The 22,323-nt window shown below is 36.7% G+C and overlaps 1 protein-coding gene across 3 annotated transcripts in view; it reads right to left on the bottom strand.

Moving 5' to 3' along the window:
- LOC105720490 (uncharacterized protein C9orf85-like) overlaps nucleotides 1-22,323 on the bottom strand; it is a 107,795-nt gene that overhangs the window by 30,984 nt on the left and 54,488 nt on the right. Inside the window, exons 5-7 of one of the 3 annotated variants that reach the window (XM_064382201.1) lie at nucleotides 21,158-21,279; nucleotides 19,944-20,037; nucleotides 16,736-16,783 (exon numbers count right to left, since the gene is read on the bottom strand). The exons of 1 other annotated variant lie outside the window; for it this stretch is intronic. In XM_064382201.1, the coding sequence (XP_064238271.1) occupies nucleotides 20,009-20,037; nucleotides 21,158-21,279 (151 nt within the window). In that variant the 3' untranslated portion in view covers nucleotides 16,736-16,783; nucleotides 19,944-20,008. The remainder of the gene's footprint in view (nucleotides 1-16,735; nucleotides 16,784-19,943; nucleotides 20,038-21,157; nucleotides 21,280-22,323) is intronic. One more of the 3 variants, XM_064382200.1, reaches the window with a different exon arrangement.

Below are 22,323 nucleotides of genomic sequence, written 5' to 3'. Positions count from 1 at the left end.
CCCTTACCTCCCCTTTCCCCACCTTCATTCAAATCTGCTTGTTGAAACATATCTATATCAACTATTTGCACTTGAATGCAATTTCTATTTAGTTTCACCTTGCCAGAGGATTTTTAAACTTTAAGTTATTTTTGCCTATTAAAAGATGTCTACAGCAGATCAGAAAGGTTTGATTTGGATCAATTTTTGTTTTGATATGTTTTGTTTTCTAGAAGAAGCAGAAAGGTAATTTTTTTAAAAAAAGCAGAGGCTAAGTGATGTCTCAGACCTAAGTTTGAACCCTCTCTAAGGCTTTTTATCTTCTTGAAAGGAGGGAATAATAAGTCTATGTTAAGGTGATGTTAATATTAATGAAATCATTTGTGATAAGAGCAAAAGCACTACCTTGTGTATAAGAGGGGCAATACATATGACATGTTGTTATTATCTGAGCAGTGAGTCTCTGTTTTCTGTGAAGTAGGAAGCATGATCATCAGTTAAGAGTGAAGTAGATGTAGTGAAGTAATAAAATTAAATAATTTTGAAGGATTAGAACAGCTGCTGTGAGAAACGTGAAAGGCAGATGAACAATACCAAGTAAAATGAGGCCAACGTGAAGGTCATGGCTGGGTTAGATCATATATCGTTAGGGGCATTATTGTACAGGAGTCAGATGCCCTGGCATGGGGTCAAAGCGAGCAGGCTCTTAGCTTGTCCCAGAGTCTGAGCTGTTCCTGTTTGAAAGCCATTTGAGAGCAATTCTTGTCCACAACAGCATGGACTTAACCCTCCACCAGGGCTAAAGAAAAACCAGCTCTGGAGTCTGGTCTATGTTGAAAGTATACTAAATGTTCATTAAGCATGTTCCTGTCTGGAGCAGCCCAGATTCCTGACTCAGCGCCTACTTTCTAAACAGGAAACAGAGAAACCTGGCTTGGTTATGACTGTGAAGATTTACTTCTGAGCTCTGGAGTCCTGCTCAAGCATTCTTTTTCCTCTCTTTCTCTTTTAGGTTAAACAAAATGGATATAATACAGAGCATGGGACCAAGGTCATGGGTGGCTGTTTATACTGGATCTCCTGGTCATCTCCATCACCATTTCTGACATGTTACCACTCTTGGCCAGAGCCTGGTATCTTTTCTGGAATTTAGATAAATACAAAAGATAGTTTCTCTGTTTATGAGGTGACCTGCAGACACCTAAGCAAGCTATTCTGAAGAAAATCTCAGGATAGTTCAGTTATACATTTTCTTTAAATGTGCTGCTGCCTTTCTTGGTCCAGTTACTGGTCCATGCAAAATCTCATTGCTCCTCTCCCCTCAATTTGGACAGAATCTGCAACTTCTCCCCAGAAGCCATCAACAGACTCCAGTAAGTAAGATGCTTCCATTTTTCACTAGTTTGAATATAGGTGTAGGATATGGGATATGGGAAGGTTTGGGGATTTTTGTATTTTTACTGCTTGGTGTGCTCTGAGCTTCTTGAATCTATTTGTAAATCTGATAAATTCTTGGCCATGGTTTTCTGTCTTGTTCTTATCTCTTCTCTTTTTGTCATTCTTATTACACACTTCAGACCATCTGATGTTATCCCACATGTCTTAGATACAATAAAGGGTTTTCTTTGGGTTTCCTTTTCATTTATCATATTTTACTTTTTTTTAACTTTTTTATTTCTCTTTGTGTTTCAATTTAGGTAATTTTCATTGACCTATCTTCAAGCTGACTTCAAGTTCACTGGTTCTTTCCTTAGCTTGTCATATATACTGATGAGTCTATCAAAGGTATTCTTCATCTCTGTTATTATATATATATATTTTTTTTCATTTCTATAATTTCTAGATGAGCAGATCTAGGTCTTGTGGGCAACATCCAGCCAGTGGCCTGTTTTTGTAAGATTTCTAAGACCTATGCACTTAGGAGGGTTTTTACATTTTTTAAAATTTAAAAACACTTTTAAAATAATAACAATAATATGTAACAGATCATATGTGGCCCACAAAGCCTGAAATATTTGCTGTCTGGCCCTTTAGAGAAAAAGTTTGCCAATCTCTGCCACTGATCCCTTAACATACTAATCATTGTTATTTGAAATGCCCTTTTAGAGAACTACAGCATCTGTGTCATATCTGCATATGGTCCTGATGATTGCTTTGTCTATTGGCAATGGGTTGTTTTTGTTTACCTTTCTCTTTCAAGAAAAAACTCTATTTTTTTTTTTTTTTTTTTTTTTTTTTTTGGAGAGTCTAAGTGAGACATCTTACTGAAAAGAATAGGACTATGGTAAATGCTTTTTATAACTGAAAATAGACATGTCTTTCCTTTTCCTAAGCCTTTAGTACAGGAGGTTGAATTAATCTGGTCAGAAATTATGCTTCAGTTTGTTGTTGCTATGGTTACCCTCAGTGTACCACAAGCCTCAGATTTCTCTGATGACACTCTGGGTTTGAGGTGCAAGCTGGCATGCCAGAGGATTTTTCTTGTTTGCTTCACTCCACTCTAGGTCTTTCCTTTGCACTGTGCCTCACAGTGGGTGTGTCTCATGCTTTTGAAACTCTCCCAGGTATATTCAACTGTTTCTTATTACTTGGTGCTTGTTGGCTTGATGGTTGGAGAGAGTGGTCTGTGAAGAAATGTCCCTCATGGTGCAGTCCTCAGAGATAGGTAGAGCTGCCTCTTCAGGACAGACATGAAACTCTACCAGGACCCTTCTTTCTGATTTCTCTCTCTCTCTCTTTTTCTTTTTTGAGACAGAAAAAAGAAAGTGCCTGCCTCAGTTTTAGGCAGGCACTAAGTCTCTGGGCTTCAGGGTGTGGTTTTCTCAGTGCTCGCGCCCTTACCCAAGTTGTATTTCTTGGCCCAGTACGTGTGCCTTTTCCTTGCCAAAGATAGGTGACTTTTTTCTGTTCCCATTCCCCAACTACAATGGGTTTTTACCAAGGCAATAGTGTTTTTGACTCCCCACACATTAATATCAAAGCTTTGGTTTTATAGAAGAAATCAGGGGCTGGGCACGCTGTCTCATGCCTGTAACCCCAGCACTTTGGCAGGCCGAGGCAGGCAGATCACGGGGTCAAGAGATCAAGAGCATCCTGGCCCCAATATGGTAAAATCCCGTCTCTACTAAAAATACAAAAATTAGCTGGGCATGGCGGTGTGCACGTGTAGTCCCAGCTACTCCAGAGGCTGAGGCAGGAGAATCGCTTGAACCCAGGAGGCAGAGGTTGCAGTGAGTCAAGATCTCGCCACTGTACTCCAGCCTGGTGACAGAGCATGACTCTGTCTCAAAAAAGAAAAAGAGAGAGAGAGAGAAATCAGAAAGAAGGGTCCTGGTAGAGTTTCATGTCTGTCCTGAAGAGGCAGCTCTACCTATCTCTGAGGACTGCACCATGAGGGACATTTCTCAAGTTTCTTACAAATATTTCTTATATATTTGTATGACATACAAAGATACGTGGAGAAAAAATCCTGCAATGGAGTATGAACTTCCACACGTTTGCAGCCTCCTGGGGTGCTACACTTTCCTGTAATCCCATATTCAGCCCTCACTGGTTTATTAAATATTGCAGCTAAATTCTTACCAGCTTCTGACCGTATTTACCCCAGGTGAACAAGTGCTTGCATCCCATCTCACCTAACAGGAGCAAGTCTATGTTCAGATTTCATAATACTCAGTTGCTTTGAAATCTCGGCTCTCTGTTGGGTTCAAGAAGAGTAATGAACCTGAGATTTTCTTGGCTACATTTTTGTTTAAAGAGCAGGAATGATATACTCAACCTAGCTCTCTATATCCCTGAGTGGAAACCAAAAGTTCAAATGCTTCATTTGTTGAGATTTCATCTTTGGACAATATCACAAGTTGACAAAGATAAAAGAGAAGTGCTTGGGTCTTGAGGAATATAGGCAAAGGCTATGTTGCATGTTGGGCAGAAGAGCCCTGTCTTACTTGGTCCTGTAAGTGAGCAGGATTCTGTCATGGGAGAGGCCTGATCATTCCATGGGGTCAGGGACTGACCACAGGAAGATTACTGGATGAACACAGAAAAGGAGCCAAAGAAGTTGCAACTGCTAAGAGTGAAGCTGGGTAATAGATGATGGGATCCTAAGTAAATGAGTATGTGAAGCTATAAGGTTTATTGCCTTCTCAGAGAGAAGTGTGTGTCTATTTGGCTCCCAGCGAGGCAACCGGCCTTACAGAAGCCAAAGATGGCTCGTAGATTGAGAGAAAATTGAAGGGATCATAACCTTAGAGGTTCAATAAAGTCAAGAAGCAGATTCATTGGAACTAAAAAATGAGAGAGAAATGACATCAGCAAGATGGCTGACTAGAATCCCCTAGTATTCATCCCCCCAAACAAAGACAGTCAAACAGTGAATAAACCACTATATGTTAATAAAAATAACTAAAGGAAAATGCCAAAAAAAAAAACAAAGACAGCCAATCAGTGAATAAACCACTATATGTTAATAAAAATAGCTAAAGGAAAATGCCAAAAAATAACAAAGACAGCCAAACAGTGAATAAACCACTATATTTTAATAAAAATAACTAAAGGAAAATGCCAAAGCACATTAAAGTAACAGATGATGAGCACAAAAACTCAGGATAGACAGACAGAGAACAGAAGGAAACACCTGGCCTCCACCACCCCATCCCTCAGCCAGGATCAGCTGAGAACCATAAGGAACTTCTCCTTATGAGGAAAAGGTAGGAAAGACGATCCCAGCATCCCCCAGCAACACCTTGGACACCTACAGTCCTCACTACTGGGGTTCCCTACCGTCCTCACAGGCACTAAGCCCAGCTGAGAGAACTGCCTGGAGTCAACACAACTGTGCTCTTCTCAGAGAAGGAGCTGACACTATACCCTGCCCCATGTGGCCTGCACAACTACTGCACTGAAATTACTGCTGCAGTGTGTCTGCCAGGGAGAGGGGGTAATAGCCATGACACCTCCTCATGCCAGAGACTAAGCCACTGCTGAACCACTCCTGCCCAGCAGCCGACAGATCCAGGCTGAGCTGCTAGCTGTTATGCCTTTCCCTGTGTGGCCAACCAGCAGTAGAGTCACTCCACCTACCCTTTCCAAAACTCCTCAAGATATGAACTCCTTCCCAGGGTTCCAGTGCTTTCACAGAACAGCTTTATCTACCTCTCCCAGTGGCTGCTCTACCCTGCCCCTAGGGACCTGAGCTGAAGTGTGCACTGCCTCCCAAGGAAACTGCCTTGGCACAGAGCTGCCACATCTACTCTCCTAGCTGCTGCTATGTCCTGCCCCTTGGAACTTGAGCCAAAGCTGCACACTCTTACCTGAGGAAACAGTATTTTGGCAAAACTACTTCATCTACATTTTCCAGTCTGGCTGTCTCCAAGCTCCTATGCTGCATACACTCCTTCCCGGGGAAACAGTGCTGTGGCCACCTAGGGCAGTCACTCTTGCCTAATGTCTAAGTTGAAGCAGCAACCTACCACCCAGAAAAAGGCATTTTGGCCACCTAGAGTGGTCATGCACCACAGTACTTAAGCTGAAGTGGCTTCCTATATCCCACGGCTGAGCTGATGTAGTAGCCTACCTAACAGAAAAAGATAGCAGTGGCTGAGCTGAGACACCCCACCCTACAGGCCAAACAATTCTAGTACCCTGCTTTCCTGTGGTTGAACTAGCCCCCTAGCGTCAGATCTGCTGAGACAATACTCTCTACGGAAAGTTGAGTCATAGTTGTGCTGCTCCCTGCCCCCACCAGGGCCAAAACAAAAACTGTGCTCCACCATTCTAATTGCTGCTGTTCCACCTGGACTCACAGAGTCTGGAATAGTGCCAAGCCATATCATCTCAGGGTCTAGAATCACCACTAAATGATGCCTTTTCCCTTGGGACCCAAGTTGCCACTGAGCCCTATTGGCTTAGGTTCCCAAATTGCAACCATGCACAGCTCCTTGGGCTCAAACTTCCAGAATACCCCTTCTTCCCTGGAGTCAAGCCAGTGCTATGCTCTGCCTCCCAATAACAGAACTACAACCCGGCCCTGGGACTGAGCTGCTAATGCTTATCTTAGAGTCACAGATTCTAAATCCAGCTAAAGAGAGAAAGTGTGCCCCCAAACCCAGGTGTCACAATAAGTTTGTTGAGACTCTGAGCCAAGAATCCTGGCCCCACAGCCTTTCCAAGCACCCTGCATCTGGAAACCAGCACCACTGCAGCTACTTGTAGGCTCCCTTTGGCTAAGTCTATTTATTGTGGGAAGAACAAGAAGAGGAAGACCCCAAAAGACTTTACCACCTAGGACATCAACAGCCAATGCACTGCCACTGCCACAAACTTCTATGGCCTAAGCCCCTGAGACATCCACAATTATTGCCTACATTGAACATAGCTGAAGCTATGTCATAGAGATTATACCACTGCAAGTACCCCAAAACAGAGTCACCATACCCTTCCCAACTGACACACTAAGATCAAATTGCAAGTGGAAGTCTTTCCCTACAAAAACCACCCTAGAAAGTTTGGAAGAGGTGATTCTTCCACCAGGTGCATAAACATCAATGTAGGGACACAAGAAACATGAAAGAGCAAAGCAATGTGACACCAACAAAGGAATGTAAAAACCCTCTAATAATAGACTACCATAAAATGGAAATCAATGAATTGTCAGAAAAGAAATTCAAAATAATAATTTTTGAGGAAACTCAACAATATACAAGAAAATACAGATAGACAATTCGATAGAATCAGAAAAACATTTTATGATATGAATGTAAAAAATCAACAGAGATACAGATAAAATATAAAAGAACCAAACAAAATTTTGCAGCTGAAGAATTCAATGAACAAAATAAAAAATACAATAGAGAGCTTCAACAGCAGATTTGATTGTAGAAAAAAGAATCTCTGAAGTTGAAGACAGGTCATTTGAAATTGCCCAGTCAGAGCTTAAAAAAAAAAAAAAAGGCCAAGTGCAGTGGCTCACACAGGCTCACACCTGTAATCTCAGCAAGGCAGGTGGATCACTTGAGGTCAGGAGTTTGAGACCAACCTGGCCAATATGGTGAAACCTTGTCTCTACTAAAAACACAAAAATTATCCAGACGTGGTGTCAGATGCCTGTAATCCCAGCTACTCAGTAGGCTGAGGCACAAGAATTGCTTGAACCCAGGAGGCAGAAGTTGAAGTGAGCTGAGATTGCACCACTGCACTCCAGACTGGGCAACAGAGCAGGATTCTGTCTCAAAAAAGAAAATAATAAACAAAATGACAGGAGTAAGTCCTCACTAATCAACCAATCAGTAAAACCTCAACCAATCAGTAATAACCATCAATGCAAACTGATTAAAATTCCCTCTTAAAAAAAATAGACTGGCTGAATGAATTAAAAAACATGACCTGACTGTATGGCTGCCTACAAGAAGTTCACTTTGCCTCTAAAGACACATATAGACTAAAAGTGAAAGAATAGCAAGATATTTCATTAAAACAGAAACCAAAGGCAAACAGGAGTAGCTATACTTATATAAGATAAAATAGACTTAAAGTCAAAAACTCTAAAAGGATACCAAAAAAAAACTTCATTATCTAATGATAAAAGGATCAATTCAATGAGAGAATATCATAATTATAAAGATATATGCACCAGAGCACTCAGATATGTAAAGTAAGTGTTAGATTTAAAGGGAGAGATAGGCTCCCATACAATAATAGCTGTGAACTTTAATGTGCAGCTCTCAGCATTGAACAGACCATCTAGAAAGAAAGTCAACAAAGAAACATTGGATTTAAACTGCACTTTTGACCAAATGGACCAAACAGATATTTACAGAATATTTAATCCAATAGCTACAAAATATACATTTTTAAAAATCAGCACATAAAAATCTCCAGAATAGACTATATGGTAGGCCACAAAACAAGTATCAACAAATTTAACATAATTGAAATCATATCAAGTATCTTTTCTGATGACAATGAAATAAAACTAGAAATCAATAACAAAAGGAACTTTCAAAACTGTATAAATATATGGAAGTTAAACAATGTGCTTCTAAACTAATGAATAAATTTAAAAGGAAATTTCAATTTAAAAAAATGAAAATGAAAAGACAGTATATCTAAACCTAAGGGATACAGCAAAAATGGTGTGAAGAGGAAAGTTTATAGCAATAAAAGCCTCCATCAAAACAGTAGAAAAATGTCAAATAACCAAACAATGCATCTCAAGGAACTAAAAAGTAAGAACAAACCAAATCCAAAATCAGTAGAAGAAAAGAAATCATAAATATTAGAGCAGAAATAAATGAAATTGAGATTTTAAAATATATAAAAGATTAATGAAACAAAATGTCAGGTTTTTTTTTAAAAGATAAAGTCAACAAGTTTTTAGCTATAATAACCAAGAAAAGAAAGATGAGACCTAAGTAAATAAAATCAGAAATGAAAAAAGAGGTATTACAACTGATAACACAGAAATATGAAGTATTATTAGAGACTATTATGAACAACTACATACCAACCAGTTGGAGAGCCTTACAGAAGTGAATAAATTTCTGGACACATACAACCTGCTAAGATTGAACAAAAAAAAAAAAATAGAAAACCTAATCAGATCAATTATTAGTAATGAGATTAAATCAGTAATTGAATGTCTCCTTTGAAAGGAAAGTCCAGGAACTGAAGTTTTCATTGCTGAATTCTACCAAACATTTAAAGAAGAACTAAAACACAGTATTCTTAAATTCTTCCAAAAAAAAAAATGAAGAAACAAGAGATCTTCTAAACTCATTTATGAGGTCAGCTTCACCCCCAATACTAAAACTAGACAAAGATACAACAACAAAAAGTAAAACTATGGGCCAATATCTCTAATGAACATGGATGCAAAAATCTTCCCCAAAATACTAACAAACCAAATCCAGCACATTAAAAAGATCATTCATCATAATCATAATTGAAAGGAACGAAAACAAGGCATTCCAATGTTTATGCAGTAATTACCATAGAAATGAAAGGATAATTCAACATACAAAAATCAATAAATGCGATATATCAACAGAATCAAGGGAAAAAAACATATGGTCATCTCAATATACACAGAAAAAAGATTAGGTAAAATTCAACATCCCTTCATGATAAAAGCTCTCAACAAACTAGGTATAGAAGGACCATACTTCAACACACTAAAGACCACATATGACAAAATCACAGTAAACATCATACTAAGTGGGAAAAAGCTAAAAGCTTTTTCTCTAAGAACTGAAACAAGACAAGGATGCTCACTCTAACTATTCTTACTCAACACAGAACAGGAAGTCCTAACCAGACCAATTAGGCAAGAAAAAGAAATAAAGGGCATCCAAGTAGAAAAGGAGGAAGTTAAACTGTTCTGTTTGCAGACAACATGGTTATAGACATAGAAAACCCTAAAAGCTGCACCAAAAACTCTCAGAAGTGATAAACAAATTCAGTATTGTTGCAGGATACAAAATCAACAGACAAAAATCAGTAGTGTTTCTAGACACCAACAACATCTCTACAAGGAAAACTAGAAAATACTGATAAAAAAATTGAAAAGAACAAAATAAGAAGACATTCCATACTCATGCAATAAAATAATTAATATTGTAAAAACAACCATCCTACAAAAGTGATCTACAGATTCAGCACAGTCCCTGTCAAAGTACCAATAACATTCTTCACAGAAATAAAAAAAAAAATCCTAAAATTCATAGAGTACTACAAAAGACCTCAAATAACCCAAAGAATAAATCTGAAGGCATCATACTACTTGACTTTAAAATATAGTATAAAGCTAGATTAATCAAAATAGCATGGTACTAGTATAAAAATAGAAAGATAGATCAATGGAACAAAATAGAGAACCCAGAAATAAATCCACCTATTTGCAGCTAACTGATTTTCTACAAAGGCTCTGGGAACACTCAGTAGGGGAAGGACAATCTTCAATAAATGGTTCTGGGAAAGCTGGACATCCATAAGCAGAAAAATGAAACTAGACCTCTATCTCTCACCATATACAAAAGTCAACTAAAAATGCATTAAAGACTTAAATGTAACACTCAAAACTATGACGCTACTAGAAGAAAACAATAGGGGAAGTGCTTTAGGACATTGATCTGGGCAAAGATTTTATAAAGACCTCAAAGCACAGGCAATAAAAGCAAAAATAGACAAATGAGATTATACCAAACTAAAAAGCTTCTGAACTGCAAAGGAAAAATCAAGAGAAGGAAGAGACAACTTTAGCACAAGAGAAAATATCTGCAAACTATTCATCCCACAAGGGATGAATATCCAGAATACACAAGAAACTCAGCAGAAAAAAAATTATATATAAATATAAATACATATATATATTTATATGAACAAACAGGTATATGAAAAAAATGTTGAATATCATGAATTAGAGAAATGGAAATCAAAACCACAATGAGACAGCATTTTACCCCAGTTAGAATAACCATTATCAAAAAGACCAAAAAAAAAAAAAGCTTGTGAGGATGCAAAGAAAAGGGAGGGAACTCTTACACACTGTTGGGAGAGATGTACATTAGTACAGCTATTATGGAAAACAGTATGCGGAGGTTCCTCAAAAAACTAAAAATAGAACCAGCCACCCTACTACTGGTCATTAACCCAAAGAAGAGGAAATCAGTATGTTGAAGAGATATCTTTATTGCAGTACTATTTTGCTTATATGTTTATTGCAGTACAATTCATGATAGCCAAGATATGGAATAACTGAAGTGTCCATCAGCAGATGAATGAATAAAGAAAATATGTACTACGGTATATATGCACAATGGAATATTACTTAGTGATAGAGAAAAACAACAATTCTCTCATTCACTGCAACATAAATGAGCTTGGAGGAATTTATTTTAAGTTAAATAAGCCAAGCACATATTCTCACTTACATGAGAAAGCTAAAATAAAATAAAATAAAATAAAGTTAATTTCATACAAGTGAAGAGTAGAATAGTGGGTACTATAGCCTAGGAAGGGTAGGGGGAAGAGGAAGATAGACAGGGTTGGTTAACAAATATAAAAGCACAGCTAGATAGAAGGAATAAATTTTAGTGTTCTGTAGCACTATAGAGTGACTACAATAAACAAGAATTTATTGTATATTTTCAAATAGCTACAAGAGTGGATTTTGAATGTTCTCAACACAAAGAAATGCTAAATGTCTGAGGTGATAAATATGCTAATTACTCTGATCTGATCAGTACACCTTGTATACATGTACTAAAATATCATATTGGGCCCCACAAATATATGCAATTATGTGTCATTTAAAAATAATAAGTAATAATATTAATTTGTTAAAAGAAAAGAATGAAAAAGGCAGAGGAGCAGATGGATGTGATAAAGGAAGGTGTCAGCTTGTTGAAGATCAACTCTGGAGTTGAACAATTCAAGGTGTTGGCAATCTATAATGTAGAAGAGTTTCCATAATATGAAACAGTCAAGTAGATATGGTCATCTGGAATGGCAAAAAGGAAGTCTCTCAGAGATGATGTAGAGGGTAATTCTGTGTGTTAAGAGAGTTAACACTCCCTCTGGGGCAATGAAAAGCTCTTTCAATTTTAGATAACCAGAATGTCAGAGAAAAGGCAAAGGTTGCAATGATGAAGGAGATCAGAAGCCAAGGGGAACATCTTAATGAATCCCCCAAATTCAGATGAATAATATACATATTTAAAGCCAGAGAACAGAGCCAGGAATGTGAGATAAGGTGAGGCAGAGCCCCATATTAGCTAGATGGAAGGTTCCACAGTGAAGAAGCATTCTACCACACACCCAGCATGGTGGGTGCCATCCAAAACCACCCAATCTAACCTATTCTGCCCCTCACTTTTCATCATGTTGTCACTATTCCCTTGTTTCTTACCTTTCTCCACTCCTCCACCCTCTACCATTAGCTCTTCCTTCCAGCTTTAGACAAATCCCTGTTTCTACCTACTAGCTTTAGGTCACTGTTCTCCACCCAACTACATTTTCATCTTTTCTTTTGCTTTGCATATCTACAGACAGTCTTCAGAAAGACTCAGCTTCAGAATCTGGCCCCTAAGGAAAGAATTCCACCAAGTCTGCCCTAATCTGTGTGGACCTAGGTATGATGTCCTTTAAATTCCCTTCTAACTCCATGATTCTATAAACTTAGCCCAACTTGCAGATTTTAGCAGAGGCAAGTAAATACAACCTGAAAGCTATCTTCCCTATTAATTTCAGGCTATCTGAAATGGAAAATGTTCTCAGTGTCTAGCCTGGCTTTGCTGTCCTTCTAGTTTCAAAGTAGGTAAGTTTTTTATTAAAGTCAAATCAAAATTCCAGAGTTTGTCATATATAGTTTTACAGCTATGGCCACCTAAAACATCAGAAAAGCTTGTGTTGGTTTTAAGATGATTGGTTTGAAAGCAGGTTTGACTGGCAGTTGAGTTTCCATGGCTCTGAAATCAAGATCCACATGGATTAAAAAATATATATGTATAATCCAAATAATGTATGCCAATGTAACCAAGAAGGGAATAAAACCTCCAGACAAAATTCCTATTCCTGTCTCAGTTCACTCTTTAATGGATGTTAATAAGCAGTGAGATGGCAGAAGAATCACAAGTGGGAAAATGTCTGGGTAACCCAGGACCCTAGCAAATCTATAAGCTTGGATAATAATTGAGTTGCCTTAGAATAGCACTATGAGAAACCTAGATTTACTGTGATTATCCATAATGTTAATGTTGAGAAAGTTCTCTTCTCTATTAACACAACTCAGGTCCAGAATGGCTTTCATCACTCAACTCAGCTATAGTATTTATTTCTGGCATTAGATTAGTCTCATGGGGTTATAGTGTTTTGTCACAAGGATTACTCAACTCTACATACACAAACTCTGTATAAACACAGATGAAAAAGTACACTTGTTCTCACATAAATACTAAAAGCAAATGTGCCAATCTTTTGCTGCCTTTGCAGTGATCCATCATGGAACTTTTGCCAAACAGACTGGAGTAAAGTCAATGTTACTTTTTTAAAAGTAAAAAATGCTCTAGGCATAAAAGTGTGCCAGTTTTCCAACTGAAATAGCTGATAGGCAAATATGACTGTAAATTTACTTTTTTTTAAATGGAAACCTTTGGTTTCCAAACTTTTTAAAATACCTCCACCAAAAAAAAAAAAATTAGGGAATGCATTCCCCAATGAGTATTGCTTATATAAATCTTAATTTATGTATTATGTGATATAAATCTACAATGTTATAGATACAGTAACTTTAAAAAGCATTCAACATGAGGTTATAAACAAAAATGATGTTAATATTTTGAAAATTTTATTATCTTCATACTATCATTGACTAATATCCTAACACAGAATACATACTTAGAGTTTGTTATATTGTTAACTGTAGTAGAGATATGTCCATTTAAAAAATAATTGCATTGATATTTGTGAGTTTTTAGTGATGGGGTCTTGCTGTGTTGGTCAGGCTGAAGTGCAGTGGCTATTCTCAGGCATGATTCTAACTCTTTGTCAGATCCCTATAATGTGGCTGTCAAGAAGCTCCTAGTAGTAGTAGGAGCAACTCTGTCATGTTCTTATTATTACTTTCAGTTTGCTTTATTAGTTTTATCTTGCCTTTGACTTTTCTTTGTAAAATATTTCATGAGTGATTTGTTTCACAATTGTAAAGGTTCATTTGATAAATATATGAGTAAACATATAAAATAAAAAATATAAATAATGTGATTTTAAAATTTACATGAGGGAACATTTGAATCACAATGCATTGCAACACACTAGGGTAATCAGTTACATGAAAACACCAATGTCAACCTTCCATGAGGTGGAACATCTACTTTTTCTACAAGATACCTTCTATACTGGCTACAAATAGACATGTGGTAAGTATACATCACTGTTAATGAATATTCGTTGTACAAGTAAAAAAGAAAAACAGCTAAATTGGGCTTTATCAAAATTTAAAGCTTTTGCACATCAAAAGACATTATCAACAGAGTGAAAAGGCAACTCTTAGAATGGAAAGAAATATTTGCAAATTATATAACTGATAAGGGATTAATACCCAGAATATATAAAACTCATCAATGAAAAAACAGTCAAATTTAAAAATGGGCAAAGGACTTGAATAGTCATTTCTCCAAAGAAGATATATAAACAGCCAATAAGCACATAAAAAGATATTAAACACCACTAGACGTTAGAAAAACGCAAATCAAAACCCAAATAAGATACCACTTCACCAGCATTAGGCTGGCTATTATTTTTTAAAAACAACAAAAATAGGAAATACCAAGTGTTGGTGCAGATGTGTAGAACACGTAGTTGGTGCCGTTGGTGCAGATGTGCATCGTTGGTGGGAATGTGAAATGGCATACCCACAGTGGAAACAGTTCCGTGATTTCTCAGAAAGTTAAACTAGATTTACTATATGATCCAACAATTTCACTTCTAGGTATATACCCAAAATAATTGAAAACACCAAGGATACTTGAACACCAATGTTCATAGCATCACTATTCATTTATAACATCTAAAAGGTAGAAACAACCCAAATGTCCATCATCAGATAAATGAGTAAACAAATGTTGTATCTACATCAAATGGAAGCTTATTCAGCTCTAAAAAGAAATAAAATCTTGATACATGCTATAACATGGACAAACCTTGAAAACATAAAGCTAAGTGAAATAAATCAGACCAAAAAGGATAAATAGTGTCTGATTCCACCTATATGAGTTACCTAGAATAGACAAAGCCATGGATACTAAAAGAATAGAAGTTACTGTGCACTAGGGGAAGCGGGAAATGGGAAGTTTTTGTTTAATGGTACAGAGTTTCTGTTTGGGATGATGAAAACCTTCTGGAAGCAGATAGTGGTAGTGGTTTCATAACATTATGAATCTACTTAATGCCAGTGAATTATAGCCTGCTAAATTGTATGTCATATATTTTATTACAGTAAAAATAAAGGCCAAAACATTAGTGAAACTTGATTTTATAAAGGTTAATATAAATTAAACTTTTATTATGTTTTTTTAATGTCCTTATAAACCCTTTTTTCTTTTTCTTTTCTTTTTTTTTTTTTTTTTTTTTTTTTTTTGAGACAGCATCTTGCTTTGTAGCCCAGGCTGGAACATAGTGGGGTGATCTCAACTCACTGCAACCTCTGCCTTTCTGGCTCAAACGAGCCTCCCACCTCAGCCCCCAAATAGCTGGGACTACAGGTGCATACTGCCATGCCCAGCTAATTTTGTTTGTTTGTTTTTTGTAGAGACAGGGTTTCACAATGTTGGCCAGACTGGTTCAGAACTCCTGAGCTCAAGTGATCCACCTGCCTCAGCTTCCCAAAGTGCTAAGATTACAGGCATGAGCCACTGCACCCAGCCAAAAAGTGAAAGTTCTTTTATTGATTACTTTTAAAAATTTTTTCTCATGGAATTCTTCTGTACTTAACATTTCCCCAGATAGCACCAGATTAAGGTGAGAAAAAAAAAAAAAGCATTCTAGGGAAAAAGTTGTTTTTTCCATTTGATAGGAATTTTCATTCTCTCTCACCCCCTTCTCCCTCTCCTGATTACAATCTTCCTGAATGAAACCCAATGGGCTATAAGTTAAGCAACTTGAATAAACACTGACCAAGTTAAAACAAAATGTTATAGGGAACAATGAGAAGGGCTTGATTTTTCTGAAGAAACTTGAAGTAAGAGTCTTCCCAACTGGGTAGGACTGTTTCTTGGCAGCTGAAACCAAAACTACCCTTAACCAATCAATGGCCATGCCTTCCTATGCTACCTCCCAAACACATGGATTCATTTTGTGTGCTTGCTCAAGAAGTTGCGCACAGAGCTGAGAAGGTCTTCCAGAGGTCATCTTTTCCTAGGGCCTCTCGGCAGTTTTCTCCTAAACTATTCCAGATTTTTTTATTCCTCAATTCTTTAAGTTGCACTGAGCAGTTGATAACTAAATCTCTGTTGTCTATAGGAAAAAAATATTATGGTCCATGGTCTTAATTTTGTTTTTAGATAAATCTGTTTAAGGCAAGGATGCTCTTTCAAGTCAAAGTCATTTTGGCTTTCTTTCTTCTTACATAGTGATAACACTTTAGGAAGCTGGTATTAATGGGAGGTCAGATCACAGGCTAAAAGAATTATGTCCATTTTGAACAGAGACTGTTAGACAACAAAATGATTATTTAGTGTCAATATTAGATTCCTTTCTGAATTTAGCCTTTGGGCAATTGGTTTATTAAAGGATTCTAAAAGCTTTTGGCCTTTACGTGAATGAAAACAAGCACTGTAGTTTCTGACTGTAATGAAATCAGAAGGGTCATTCACCCCTGTTTTGTAGATATTAATTCATGACCAGCCTGTCCCTCAGCAGAGTAAAGTGCTGGGATAGCAGGTATATTTGGAGGAGGTACAAAACTGCCTGGGAAGCAGCTGGACTTGGAGTCTGGGGTCCAGGAACGGAGAGATAGCAAATCTCTTGCACGGGAACAGTGTGTCCATTACTTTGACTCCCACATGCCTTAACTGGGCTCTTTTGTTTCTGATAAATTTCCCATCTACATGTAGAAAAACACATTTTTTTCCTATCTTTCAAAGTAAACAGATTTGCTTCCCACTCTGTACCCTCCCCCCTGCCTTGACTGGACATTATCTGTCTTGTGGCAGAAGAGAGTTCAACAGAACACACGATTGTATTTAATGGTCTCCAAACTTACTTCTGTGAAATATCCACCTACTTGCCATAGCTTGATTTACTGCATCACCTGGAAATAACAAATGTAATTACACTGGAATCAGCATAATATAAGACCAGATTGCCATAACATTCCTTTTGCTTGAGAGGAAGTTAATATGAATGAGAACCAGCTGTCTGTCATCGTGCGCATTTGGTCAGCTCCCATAAGTGATGACAGATATGGCTCTTTTGGAAAATACTTTAAAGTCACATAACTGTAATGGCCATTTTTTTCTGACATCTTTAATATCTATAATGAATCATGTAAAGTGCATCTATCTTACCTGAAACCAGGAGATAATTTTGTGACCTCCAAGGGGTTATCTCCCCAGTATAGTACCCAGCCTAATGTTGTGGATTTCTTTAATAAGAGGGGTAATATATTCTTAGCTAACAATAAAAAACAAATGAACTTGTGACTTCATAGCTAAACAAATGCCTTAGTTTAACTTGGGACTTTGGATAGTAAGAAAGGTCTACAAAGTATATATGTATATATGTATGCGTGTGTGTGTGTATAATATATACATATAATTACATTATATGTGTGTACATATAATGTAATCAGACAATTTTAGAGAACAAATTTTAAAGGAACTAGCATTTTGGCATATGTAATTTAATCAACAACTTTAGAGAAACAAAATGTTTGAAAGGAACTAGCATTTTGGGGGGGTCTCTGCTTTGTGCTAGGCTGTCTACATTCACTGTCTTATTTAACTTCCATAATAACCCCACCTTGTGAGTTAGATGTTATGACCTGCCTCTTTTTAAAGAAAAGACTGAAGTTTAGTGATGCTAGCAACTTTCCCAAGGACATACAACTAGTTATTAATAAGGTTGAGAGTAAGATCTAGGCCTTTTTGACACAAGTCAATAATAAAACCATTAATGAAAGCAAGATTGGCAAATTCAAGATCATCACAGAAAAACTGGTAACTGTCTATGTGGCAGTAATAACTAATTAGACAGTGGAATACAAAAAGCTGATTCCATTTATAATTCACAGTAATGAGAGTGTGATGGTAACTCAAAGGTAGATATATCAGTGGAACTGGAGCATGACCACATGTACTGATATCTGATATATAACAGAGGTGTAATACATTAGTGGAGAAAGTTTGGGCCAATAAGTCACTGGAAAATAAGATATCCATATAAAAATGTTTGATTACCTATTTTATACTAGATAAACATTAAAAATATTCCAGGAAAACTAACCTAAATATGAAAGGCAAAACTTTGCATACTTTAGAAGAAAGTACAGGAGACTAAACAATGTCGGGTTGTGGAAGGAATCCTTAAATAAAACAGAAAATCACAAATGACACATGAAAGATTCATAAATTCACTAGATTAAAATGAAGGCTTTTATGCAACAAAACACAGCACAAACTGAAAAAAAAAACAAGCCACAGGCTGGGATAAAATATTTGCAATATATATAGCTAACAAAAAATTAGCATTCAGAATATATAAAGTATGCACAGAAAACTATTATTTGATGGAAAAAATGAACAATTCACAGAACAGGAAATTCATTGGTTACTTAATATGTGAAAAGATTTTTTAGTCTTACTAGTAAAAAAGGAAACAAATTAAAACAATGTGATGTTATCTCACATTTATCAAATTGACAAGTTTTAAAAGTCTGAAAATACCTAGTGTTGGCCAGATGTGATGCAACAGGAATTCTCATCTATTGCTGATGGAATTGGAACAACTACTTTGGAGCACAACTTGACAAGGTCCAGTAAAGCTGAAGATGTGCATACCTAACACCTCATAATTCCAGTCCTATGTGCATGGCTTAGAGAAACCCTCTGACATGCATGCAAGGAGAAATAAGAAGTGTTAATGGTAGCATTGTTTATAAAAACAAAACAATGGGAACCCAAATATACTTAAACAAAAGAAAGGATATATTTTTATATAGCATGCATAAAATGAAACACAGTACAGCAGCTTAAATGAGAAAACTAATTCTATCTACTTGTAGCAACAGGAATAAATTTCAAAAACATAATGTTGACGAAAAAAGAAAGTTGCAAAAACGTTAGTACACTATTATATATATATATATATATAATTCAAAAACATTTTAAAATATGATATGTTTATAGAAACAATGTATGGAAATTTATATTTTACTGAACAATGAAACATTTAGTTTGTGTGTGTATATATATATATGTGTGTGTGTGTGTATATATATATAATCATGCATATAAAAAAAGCTAAATCAGAATAGTGCTTCTCTTTGAAGAGGGACGAGATAAGAATGAAATCATAGAGAGTTCTGTTAGAGAAAGCCCTTAAACATTTTTCTTAAAAGAAATAATCAGAAACAAATATAGTATTAGCGGGTGATGGAAAGAAAGAGAGAAAAGAGGAAGAGCATGGGGGGAGAGACAAAAGAAGGGAGGCAAGGAGGAAAGAAAAACATTGAAAGAGTCTAAGACTCTAGATCAAATCATTGATATTTTAACTTTCTTTACAAAGTCAGTTAATTTAAAAATATATTAATAATAACAACAATCTATTCGGTCATTGTAACATATGTGTAAGTGAAATGAATGACAGAAATGTTATAAGGGATCGAAGGGAAGAACTGAGAATACTCTGTTACAGGATACGCGGACTACCTATGAAGTAGTATAGCATCAAAGAATTTTAAAATGGACTTGAAAGAATTGTAAATGTATATTGCAAACTTGAGGGCAACCACTTAAAAAATTAAACAAAGTGTAATTGATGTGCAAAGACGAGAGAAAAGAGAATGATATAAAATGCTCAGTTAAAACTAGAGGAGGTGGAAGAAGAGAGGAAGACAAAAAAATGAAGTAAAGAACAAGAGCTATGAATAGAAAACGGTTACAAGTATGGTAAATATTAATCCAACTATATGAATAATCACCGTCTAAATACACCAAAAATTGTATTGTGTTTTTAATCCGTCAGTAATAAAATGTCCAGATCCTTCCTTCAAAAACAAACAAAACAGATTAAAGGAGAAATTTTCAGGCTTTTTGAAATCCTTATATTATGAACAAATGTGCTGGATTTGATATGATTTTTTTTAATTCACTATTAATTAGAGTGAGGTAAATTTGAATTAAACAAATCCAGAAATTTTAATAACTTGAAAGCATGCAATTGTAAAGTACTCTGTATCTACAGATGTTTACCTTCATGTGTGTAGCAGGTTTATATATTGAACTATGGTGTGGGTTGGTCTCTGTGTAAGGGCCAATCAGATAGAGCCATTTTTTCTCCACCCATCTAGAAACAAAAAATCAAAAAAATCTACAAGCTAAGTGCCAGACTTAATACAAATAAATTATATTAAGACAAAATACAAAAAAATTAGACTGTACATACTGTTTTAAAATACTAAGCAGAGAAGTATGGTTTCCATTTTTTACCTAAATGAGATCATATTCTGTATATTTTTAACTGACAGGTTGTAATTGTACATATTTGTACATATTCTTTTGAAAGCTAATTTTTCCAGTTCACATATACCAATTTTATTTCAGAAAATGTTCATTTCACCTAATATTAGACCTTAGATTCTCCCCTATGGATTCTAATACTTCCTTTAAAACTCATTTGCACAAATCATAGCCAATCCTATGCACCTAGCTCCCACATCCCTTATGTCTCTCCTCATCCAAAATAGACCCTTTAGCATGACCTTGCACCATCTTACAGGATGTGCCACCTTCTGATTTTGTCTGGTGGCTTCCTTGTAGTAAATTTTAACTTACTCTTTACTCTGTAAACTGAGAGTTACATCTAAAGGCTCTATGGATTCAAGTTAAGCATATTTGGCAAGATAATATTTCAAGTGATGTTATCAACTTCATGTTGCTTCACTTAAGAAGACATAATATCTTGTTGGCCCGCCATTAATGATACTAAATTAACCACTATATTAGGATGGTGACTGTTAGATTTCTCTATTTAGTAATAATGTTTTTCCCTTTGCAACCAGAAAGTCATCTGTCTAATGCTACTTTGGCATTATAGTAGTATCCCATTCACTAAATAATTTTAATACCATTGATCATCCTGAATTTATAATTTCTTTACTGCACTGATATATAGCAAGGAACAAAACAAACAAAAATCCTTGCTCTCACAGAGAGACTTAATAGACTTAATTTTTAAGTCTATTATCTCTCTTTCTTACCAGCCAGAAAGAGAGATAATAGACTTAAAAATTAGAAAACTACTGTATAAAGGCAGGCACAGTGGCTCACACCTGTAATCCCAGTACTTTGGGAGGTGGAGGTGGATGGATCATTTGAGCTCAGGAGTTTGAGACCAGCCTAGGCAACCTTGTGAAACCCCATTTCTACAAAAAATACAAAAATTAGCCAGGTGTGATAGCTCGTACCTGTATTCCCAGCCACTCGGGAGGCTATGGTGGGAGGATGGCTTGAGCCTGGAAGGCGCAGGTTGCAGTGTGCCAAGATCATACCACTGCACTCCAGCCTGGGTGACAGAGTGAGACTCTGTCTGAAAAACAGACAAACAAGAAAAGAAAAGAAAAATACTGCATGAAGTATGTCTTGTGGTGAAAAGTGCTATGGAAACAAATAAAGGTGAGAAAGGGTGAGAAAATGAGGGATGGGAGTGAACTGTGGAGTTGTTATTTTAAACAGGGTGGTCAGGGAAAGCCTCACTAGGTATCTGTGACTTTTGTGCAGAGACAAATGGACATGTGGACAAGAATCGTTCCAGGCAAGTGCAAAGGCCTTGTGGCAGATGCTTGCCAGTGTATTCAAGGAACATCCAGGAAGCTAACGTGACTGGATCAGAGAAAGTGGAGGGAGAATAAGAGCAGAAGAGGCCAATGAGTGGATCAGAGAGTGGGTGAATTGAGAGAGGGCCTTGTGCGCCAATAGAAGGGCTTTGGCTTTTACTCCAAAGCAGGCTGTAAGCAGAAGAGCAACATGATCTGTCTTGTATATTACAGGAATTTCTCAGACTGTTGTGTCCAAAATAGGCTGTGAGGAGACTTTTGATTCAGCTCTAACATGTAAAGCTTGAAAGTTAACACTCCCATCCCTAAAACAAGAAAAAAGTAGAACAAACTAAAAATTAACAACTTTTCCTGAACTGATCAGAGAACTGAGATCACAAGGCAAAGAACCACCCTGAAATCTGGAGACCCAGAAGAATATAGAGATTACAGTCAAGATCTGCTTATCTGAAGTAGAAGCTGCTGGAGCCAGAAACTGGCAGGAACACCTGCGTGGTAATTTTAACAAATGGCTGGAAGCATTAGTGTGGACCAGCATGACAGTGAGAAACTCCTGGAGGATTAAGAAGACCTTCATGCTTTCTTGGTTCTATCTCCACAAGCCCTACCAGGTTCACACAGGAAAGAGCCAAGAAATATCTCCTCATAGGTCTGGCAAACAGAGGTGAAAAGTAATTATTTTGAATATACCATGAGCATTCTCCATCAGAAAGGCCTACTCTCCAAGGGAAAGGACTTCACCAGAGCCTTACCCCACCTAGGCCAGAAACTCAGACCTACACAAAACAGACTAGGGA

Source organism: Aotus nancymaae, unplaced genomic scaffold (assembly GCF_030222135.1).
Source record: "Aotus nancymaae isolate 86718 unplaced genomic scaffold, 86718_ANA_hifiasm-v0.15.2.pri h1tg000029l, whole genome shotgun sequence".
Taxonomy (NCBI): Eukaryota; Metazoa; Chordata; class Mammalia; order Primates; family Aotidae; genus Aotus; species Aotus nancymaae.
Note: the sequence above shows the minus strand (reverse complement) of the source record. Positions and strands in the feature narration are given on the sequence as shown.